Source organism: Pseudorasbora parva, chromosome 4 (genome assembly GCF_024679245.1).
Source record: "Pseudorasbora parva isolate DD20220531a chromosome 4, ASM2467924v1, whole genome shotgun sequence".
Lineage (NCBI taxonomy): Eukaryota > Metazoa > Chordata > Actinopteri > Cypriniformes > Gobionidae > Pseudorasbora > Pseudorasbora parva.
The window spans coordinates 2,229,757-2,239,374 of NC_090175.1; the positions used below are offsets into that span (position 1 = coordinate 2,229,757).

A 9,618-nucleotide genomic window follows, 5' to 3' on the forward strand; every position below is an offset into this window, starting at 1 on the left:
AAAAAACTTTTTCCAATTACCTCAAAATTTTAAGGCAACCAGGTAACTTATTTTTAAAATATTTTTTTACAGTGTAGAGTGGGACCGTTATGTGCTCTGAGCAGTGTTGTTTTAACACTGGGTATTTTGCTGTGTATGAACACACTTTCACCACCGACCCCAGTTCAGTATCCAGCTGGTCCGTGACAGAAACTGGGTATTGATGTGGTAGGGCCTTTTGAGATGCATATGCTCTTAGATGCCTTTACATTAATTGACTACCACTAAAAAGGGCTAGAGGTGGCATTTGACCTCACGTTACTGCATCTATTGTTACCAGTTTTCTGAGATCAGAGTTTAGTCAAAAGCGGAATCCACTGGAGATTGTCAAAATATTACCTCAGTTCCTGTCATCAGAGTTCAAACATTCCCTCAAAGAAAGCACATTCACACCTCCATATCCCATCAGGGAGGAAATTGAGCCGTTGAGCATTGGAATAAGGTAGGATGCCATTTTCACTGCTATCATTTTTACCAGCTGTCTGGCTAATATTCGTTTATCATTGTATTTATTACATATTCACGTAAAGACATGGTAGTATAATCGTCTCCTGTCAACGCCTCTGAAATACAATGATGTTTATTGAGAGAAAATAACTTTGGTGAATCCTTGTATACTCCTTCCCAAACTGCAGGAGGCGCTATGACGCGTTTTGTCCATCGGGTTAAAACCACTGAAGAAATAAAGACTGGAGCACTCTAACGGTGAGTTTAATCTGTTTTATATTGTTTATGTGTTTAACTGCGCTTGTTGTTGTTCATAGTTTTTAATGAACTTTTAAATGAAGATTTTCTTCGTCCTCCTGTCTTGTGAAAAATAACCATGGTTTTACTAGAGTAACCATAACAAATGTCCTGTTGTTTTACTACAGTAAGTTAATCTTGTTTTAACGATGGCATTTGTAGTGAACAATAGTTACTATACTAACACAATGCTTAATGTTCAGTGCTAGATTCTTTGTTTTGGCTGAAATTAGTAGAACTTTGGCGTTTTTTATAGTAATCTCATAGTATTTGATAATATTCCTGCTCTGAGCTGGCTCAATACTAAACATGAACACTCCTAAACACTTTTACATCTGAAATATATATATATTTATTATGAATATTTTTCATTGTGTCAAAATTATAAAGAAATTAGATTAAATGCGCTATGGTATTTGAAGGAAATAGAGTAAAATGATGGTAAATCCATTTGTTTCATAACAAAACACTGAATCATATGCAAATAAGTCCATTATAATAAACGTGTCTCTATAGTAATGTTGTGTTTGTCTTCAGATGTTGACCATGAAAGCACAGATGGATGTGATCTGCTGTAAATCAGTAGGAACTGATCTGTCCATGCTGGATATTGAGGATTTCATCAGTGAAATCTGTCAGCTGAAGAAAGAGGTGGCGTCACTGGAGGCAAAGCTGAGAGAAAGAGGAGACAAACCCAACAGAGAGGTTTGAGCCGCTCATCATTTCATCCTTCAGCTCAATCAAACCAAAGTTTTGTTAGCTTCTCACTTCTTATGCACATCTCAAATTAAGCCAGCAGCAAAATATGCCACCAGTATAACCTCTAGAGATAACAGCTGAGTAATGAGGCTAATATCAACAGGTTGATCTTTATTTGTGTTAATCTGTGATGTGTTTGTCAGGATCTGGAGAAGGTTTCAGTGTGTGTGACTGATGGGACAAAGGCTCAGGATTCAGTCTGGAGATCCAGAGACACACAGGACTCAGAGCTCAGCCTCACTTTAATGTGTTATACTGACGCTCAGGATCATGGATCCGCTGATCAAACCTCTGACTGTAGCGCTGGAGAACAGCAGATGCTGAAGATGTGCTCTGTCAAACTGGTGGATTGCATGAACCTGATAGAGAGAAGAGGAGACGAAATGACAGCAGACGAACAACAGCAGAGCCACGAGGAGGAGGAAGATGGGAATGATGAAGATGGTGATGATGGGAATGATGACGATAATGACTTCACTCCTGCAGGTGTGTTTATCTCATAATCTTTTGTTGTTTCTCATGACTCTTGAACATCTTTATTGGTCATTCAGCAGAGACTCTGTAGGATCAGGTTCATATTGGCTGTTGGTCTCTGATGCTCCTGATCAGGTTCAACAGCAGATCATCTCAGATATTGGGGAAAATAATGGCAAATGATAGTAGGGCTGAAAAATTTGAGGGAAAAAATATACATATATTTTTTAATTACAATATTTATGACAATAATTTTGATTGCGATATACAGATTGTACAGTATATCTGGAAAGTATTCACAGCGCTTCCCTTTTTCCACATTTAATTATGTTACAGCTTTATTCCAAAATGGTCAATATTGTCCTCAACTCTACAAAGAATACCCCATAATAAAGTTTGTTTGAAATCTTTGCAAATGTATTAAAAATAAAAGATGGAGAAAAAAAATCACATGAACATTAGTATTCACAACCTTTGCTCAATACTTTGTTGAAGCATCTTTGGCACCAATTACAGCCTCAAGTCTTTGAGTTTGATGCTACAAGCTTGGGACACCTGTTATCGGGCAGTTTCTGCCGTTCTTCTTTGTAGGACCTCTCAAGCTCCATCAGGTTGGATGTGGGGCATCGGTGCATAGACATTTTCAGATCTCTCCAGAGATGTTCAGTCGGATTCAAGTCTGGGCTCTGGCTGGGCTACTCAAGGACATTCCCAGAGTTGTCCCGTAGCCACTCCTTTGTTATCCTGGCTGTGTGCTTAGGGTCGTTGTCCTGTTGGAAGAGGAGACTTCGCCTCAGTCTGAGGTCCAGAGCGCTCTGGAGCAGGTTTTCATCAAGGATGCCTCTTTGCATTGCTGCATTCATCTTTCCCTCGATCCTGAGTAGTCTCCCAGTTCCTGTCGCTGAAAAGATCCCCACAGCATGATGCTGCCACCACTATTCTTCACTGTAGGGATGGGATTGGCCAGGTGATGAGCGGTGCCTGGTTTCCTCCAGACATGACACTTGCCATTCAGGCCAAAGAGTCCATCTTTGTTTCATCAGACCAGGGGTCTCATTTATAAAACTTTGCGTAGATTTCATCCTAAAAGTGTACGTACAAAAGCTAGATTTTGCGTACGCACAAAACAATTCTGATTAATAAAACCATGCGTACGCCAGAACCTGCGTTAAAATCCCTTTATAAATCCCAGCCAGCAGCAGATTGTGTGTACGTGCTTCTCCTCCCCGAAATCACCATATATGGAGCTGACAGCGCCTAGTTTTACTATGCATGACCTCATCTGCATATCATTTGCATACATATTCCCATCCACGTGACACCATGTTTAACACTGTCAAAGGTAAGAGACATTAAAATATTAGATGCGGACTATAAATGCCTTTTGTGCCTTACACATTACATTGCTGAAAATCATTCAATATCCTTTTTATGTTGCAGTATAAATATATCAAAATATCCATAAAAACATAAATAGTGTTATGTTAGGCTAATTAAAAGTATTTAGTTAATTTCGTTCATTTCAAACACTTCAAATCAAATAAAATTCTACCGTTTTGCTGAATAATTCTCCTTATTCTGCTACTGGCGTCCTCATGAAGCTCTCGGGCCACTGGAGGATTTAAATGTTTCTAACAAATAGACTGATCATTAACACCTTGACAAAATCACAGAACTAATTTGTGGGCTAAAATTTAAGACAAAATTGTTATAGTGAACACATGCTTCTTCATGACGGTTTTGTAATATAGTTGGCTACGACCGATGATGAGTAGCGATTGTGCTTCATGACTGTGTTTGCAGACTTTGACATTTTATGATACATGTTCATTAAGGTAAATATTTAGTTTTTACACTGTTCTGCAGTTCTCTAATAAAAGGCTATTATATGCTATTCTGTATCACATCGCGCCATCTCCTGCGCTCCTGTTGTGGACGATGCGACTAAGGCAGCGCTGATTATTATTTTTTTACATATTTTAAATACATTTTGAATTACGTTTGGATTTTACTGGATGCATATAACCTAAAACAATCAGCACAAATAACACTGTTGGATTTAATCTTTATGACAATGTGGATATAACGTATGAAATGGAGTGAAAATTAAATGTCATTAGGGGCCAAGCACCGAAGGTGCGGAGCCCCTATTGAAATCGTATGATTTCTTCTTATTATTATTCCGCCATGGAAGTCTATGGCAGCCCATAGAACCGTTTGCGGGAAAGTTATGAAATTTGGTACACTGGTAGAAGTCTTTACTAATAGTAACCACACCTAATTTGAAGTCTCTAAACCATTCCCTCTAGCGCCACCACCTGTCCAAAGTTTCACTCATGTTTATGCTTATAACTTTTGAACCTTAAGGGATAGAAACAAAATTCTTTTTTCCTCTGATTCCTTGGCTCAAGCTGATTCAAATGCACCCTATGACGTCATTTTAGGTTATGCAAATTTTCCCACCATTTTTAATTAACTGAAAACCAACTTTTTCAAACTAGTCCTATGCCGTTTGTCCGATTTACTCGAAAATTGAACCAGATCATTCTCAGACAGGGCTGACAAAAAGTTATGGAAAACAAGTTGATTCGTCAAATCGTTTTTGATTAACGTGTGAAGAAATTTTACGTAGCGGTTGTAAAAACACACTAAAGGCGATATCTCCGCAATGCTTTGTCGTATTCAAACCAAACTTGGTCCGTGTCATCACAAGCATGACCTGAGGCAACATGCAGCGTTTCGGCGCAGCGCCACCTACTGGTCAGGAGATAGCAAAAATGGCTATTTTGGCTTATAACTTCTGAACCGTCTAAAATTGGTCTCATTAGACTCAGGGCATCATGCTGAGTCGAATGATATCAGATTTTACCATGTCGGCCATTTTGGGCGTCGGCCATTTTGAATTATGTGCTAAAATGCTGTATTTTACGAATGCATGAACGGATCGTTACGAAACTTGGTATGGGTCATCACCACGATGCCCTGAAGTAGCCTGAGAAGTTTCAAAACAGCGCCACCTAGTGGAGAACTTTTTTTTTTCAAACGGTTATAACTTTGGGTGTGGTTGAGATATTTTGATGGGAGGAACTTTTTTGTACTCCTGAATCCTTGCTGAGTCCAACGCCAGGTTTCGATGTACGGTTTGTGCAGCGTGGTAATTAAGTGCTTATAAAACATTCGCTGATATCTTGGAAACCGCTAGTCCAATCGAGACGAAACCAGCGTCAGAAAATCGGAAACATAGGTCGATAGCTATACGCCAATGCCCAAATCTCAAAATATTGATAGTAAGGGGTAGTAAAATCCAATCAAAGTCATGTGTCAGTCATTTTGTATGTGTTTTTTCACATAAATGTCTATAACTCCAAAACAAAATGAGATATTTCCACCAAAATTGACACACACTTCTATGGGCTCACTCCGAGGACACACAAAAAAATTGGTATGATTGTGCCACTTGGTGGCGCTATAGTTAAACAAAACATGTAATTGTCTCTTTTTTTGCTTAAAAATTGTCTCCAAATGTCTTTATTATTTTTGCAGTTGGTCTGCTGCTGGCTTCCTTGTTTGCTTTTCTTGCGCTTGGCCCCTATAATGGCTGCTAGCAGCTATATTTAATTCTTATAATCGTTCTTCTCACATTTATTTTCTACAATCTAACTTCAGTTCACGATCTCCAGAATGCTTAAAGGTGCACACATTCTCCCGTCAAGTTTGTTTTTTATTGATCATAACCTTTTTGTGGGAGCTGCCGTACGTACGTTTCCAGCCCCGTTTTGTGCGTACGCACGCTTTATAAATGAGACCCCAGAGCATTTAGTTTCTCATGGTCTGAGAGTCCTTCAGGTGCCTTTTGGCAAACACCAGGTGGGTTGTCATGTGCCGTGTGGCCACTCTCCCACACAGGCCTGATTGGTGGAGAGCTGCAGAGATGGTTGTTCTTCTGGAAGTTTCTCCTCTCTCCACAGAGAAACGCTGGAGCTCTGTCAGAGTGGCCATCTGGTTCTTGGTCTCCTCCCTGATTAAGGCCCTTCTCCCCCGATCTCTCAGTTTGGCCGGAAAGCAGCTCTAGGAAGAGTCCCGATGGCTCCAAACTTCTTCCGTTTACAGATGATGAGGCTCATTGGGACCTTCAATGCACCAGAAATGTTCCTGTACCCTTCCCCCGATCCGTGCCTCGATACAAACCTTTCTGCAGACCATTCCTTGGACTTCATGACTTGGTTTGTGATCTAACATACTGTGTTAACTGTGGGACCTTACATAGACAGGTGTGTGCCTTTCCAAATCATGTCCAATCAACTGAATTTACCACAGGTGGGCTCCAATCAAGCAGTAGAAACATCTCAAGGATGTTGAGTTGAATTGCGTCTTATAAAAAATCTAATGTGAAAACAAAATTACAAAGCACTCAACAAAACCATGCATCATCATTAGCCATATTAATGTTAGTTCAGCCCCTGAGGGAGAACCTCGCCTTGGGCTATTTTTGATTGGCAATTGGACTATCATTGGAATCTTCATATTACATTCATATTTTTGTCCTGTGACAAGACAAGATTAACTTTTTTTCTGTTTTGTTCCTTTCAGATGACAACAGCGGTTCATCTTCTGATGGAGATAATGAAACGGCCTCAACATCAAAAGATCAGCCGACGGCCAAGAGATTTTCCTGCACCACCTGTGGGAAAACATTGAGCTCACAGGGAAACTTAGCAAGACATGAGAGAACACACACAGAACAAAAAGTCTTCACCTGCAAGAGATGCAACGTCAGCTTTCCTACCTTAGAAGAGAGGAAACGTCATTCAAAAGAGCATTTCGTGAAGAAGCAGTTTCACTGCGAACAGTGCGGGAAGGATTTTTTCACCACTCCTTTAAATATGAGCAATCACACAAAGACCCACGGCGAAAAGACTTTCCACTGCAGTGAGTGCGACAAGTATTTCAGCACTAAAGGAAATCTTGATGCTCATAAGCGAATCCACACGGGAGAAAGACCATACAAGTGCCCTCACTGCGAGAGAACATTCATGTACGGATCCCATCTGAGGAAGCATGAGCGTTTGCACACCAAGGAGAGGCCGTACCAGTGCAGCGAATGTGGGAAAACCTTTACAGACTCAAGTTCTCTAAAGTTACATCATAGAGTACACTCTGAGGAGAAACCGTATCAGTGCAAACACTGTGATAGACGATTCCGTCAAAAAGCTAATTTGGTCCGTCATGAGAGGGTTCACACCGGAGAGAAACCGTACCTTTGCTCCATCTGCGGGAAGAGCTTTTATGATCCAACTCAGTTTTTATTCCATCGTAGAGTTCACACTGGAGAAAGGCCGTATCACTGTAACGTTTGTGGGAAGAGTTTTGGTAAATTTAATACTTTACAAAAGCACCAGAGGATTCATACAGGAGAAAGGCCATACAAGTGTTCTCAGTGTGACAAGACATTTGCCCGATCAGACGTCCTGAAGACTCATGAGCGAGTTCATACAGGAGAGAAACCTTACCATTGCTCCATCTGTGGCGAGAGATTCGCTTATTTAGGCAGTTTTCAGACGCACCAGAAGAAACACACGTAGTTTGATGACGCCAAGTTTGAGCTCAGAATCTTGGGACATGTGGACAATCCAGGGCTTGGCCCCTTAGTTCCAGTGAAAGGAACTCTTAATGCGTCACCAAGACATTTTGGACAATTTCATGCTCCCATCTTTGTGGGATCAGTTTGTGGACAGCCCCTTCCTGTCCCAGCATGACTGCGCTCCAGTGCACAAAGCGTCGCTCCATAAAGACATGGATGAGGAGTTTGGTGTGGAGGAACTTGACTGGCCTGCTCAGAGTCCTGAGCTCAACCCGATAGAACAGCTTTGGGATGAAATAGAGCGGAGACTGAGAGCCAGGCCTTCTCGTCCAACATCAGTGCCTGACCTCACAAATGAGCTTCTAGAAGAATGGGCAAAAATCCCCATAAACACACTCCTAAACCTTGAGGAAAGCCTTCCCAGAAGAGCTGGAGCTGTTAGAGCCGCAAAGGGTGGGGCGACTCCATATTAAACCCCACGGATTAAGAATCGGGTGGCATTAAAGCTTGAGTGTATGTAAAGGCAGGCATCCCAAAACTTTTGGCAATAAAGTGTATAATACAGTCATGTGAAAAAAAAAAAGTACAATCTATCAGTTGCATGGGGACCAGAGTTTTTATATCTTTAGGTTTCAGCGCCATAGAGAAACTTTGGACAATCCGTATTCATAATTTGTAATCATAACATTTATCATAAATATCTAAAATACTTTTTCCAATTTCGACTTATGATTTTGCAAAAGTATGATTTTTTTTGCTTATGTGGCAGATATGGACTATCATACTAACATCATACACATGATTTACATTTTTGACAAAATGAGATGTCACATGATGGTTCTTATACAGGTCCTTCTCGAAAAATTAGCATATTTTGATAAAGTTCATTATTTTCCATAATGTAATGATAAAAATGAAACTTTCATATATTCTAGATTCATTGCACACCAACTGAAATATTTCAGGTCTTTTATTGTTTTAATACTGATGATTTTGGCATACAGCTCATGAAAACCCCAAATTCCCATCTCAAAAAATTAGCATATTTCATCCGACCAATAAAAGAAAAGTGTTTTCAAATAATTATGTTCAGTTATGCACTCAATACTTGGTGGGGAATCCTCAAAAAATTAGCATATTATGAAGCGGTTCTCTAAACGAGCTATTAACCTAATCATCTGAATCAACTAATGAACTCTAAACACCTGCAAAAGATTCCTGAGGCTTTTAAAAACTCCCAGCCTGGTTCATTACTCAAAACCGCAATCATGGGTCAGACTGCCGACCTGACTGCTGTCCAGAAGGCCATCATTGACACCCTCAAGCGAGAGGGGAAGACACAGAAAGACATTTCTGAACAAATAGGCTGTTCCCAGAGTGCTGTATCAAGGCACCTCAGTGGGAAGTCTGTGGGAAGGAAAAAGTGTGGCAAAAAACGAGAAGAGGTGCCCGGACCCTGAGGAAGATTGTGGAGAAGGACCGATTCCAGACCTTGGGGGACCTGCGGAAGCAGTGGACTGAGTCTGGAGTAGAAACATCCAGAGCCGCCGTGCACAGGCGTGAGCAGGAAATGGGCTACAGGTGCCGCATTCCCCAGGTCAAGACACTTTTGGGCTACAGAGAAGCAGCACTGGACTGTTGCTCAGTGGTCCAAAGTACTTTTTTCGGATGAAAGCAAATTTTGCATGTCATTGGGAAATCAAGGTGCCAGAGTCTGGAGGAAGACTGGGGAGAAGGAAATGCCCAAATGCCTGAAGTCCAGTGTCAAGTCCCCACAGTCAGTGATGGTCTGGGGTGCCATGTCAGCTGCTGGTGTTGGTCCACTGTGTTTTATCAAGGGCAGGGTCAATGCAGCTCGCTATCAGGAGATTTTGGAGCACTTCATGCTTCCATCTGCTGAAAAGCTTTATGGAGATGAAGATTTGGTTTTTCAGCACGACCTGGCACCTGCTCACAGTGCCAAAACCACTGGTCAATGGTTTACTGACCATTGTATTACTGTGCTCAATTGGCCTGCCAAC

At 41.0% G+C, this 9,618-nt stretch overlaps 1 protein-coding gene across 3 annotated transcripts; it reads left to right on the plus strand.

Annotated features, from left to right (window-relative positions):
- The first annotated feature begins 676 nt into the window (after positions 1 to 676).
- On the plus strand, positions 677 to 8,506 carry LOC137072685 (zinc finger protein 883-like). 3 transcript variants are annotated; one of them, XM_067440601.1, is made up of 4 exons: positions 677 to 744; positions 1,321 to 1,488; positions 1,686 to 2,028; positions 6,607 to 8,506. In XM_067440601.1, exons 2-4 carry the CDS (start codon positions 1,321 to 1,323, stop codon positions 7,596 to 7,598), a joined length of 1,503 nt encoding a protein of 500 aa, XP_067296702.1. In that variant the 5' UTR covers positions 677 to 744; the 3' UTR covers positions 7,599 to 8,506. The 3 variants fall into 3 exon arrangements, with proteins under 3 accessions (XP_067296702.1, XP_067296704.1, XP_067296703.1); XM_067440603.1 differs by having other exon boundaries at positions 690 to 744; positions 1,342 to 1,488; XM_067440602.1 differs by lacking the exon at positions 677 to 744 and adding an exon at positions 784 to 910 and having other exon boundaries at positions 1,342 to 1,488.
- The last annotated feature ends 1,112 nt before the right edge of the window (positions 8,507 to 9,618 follow it).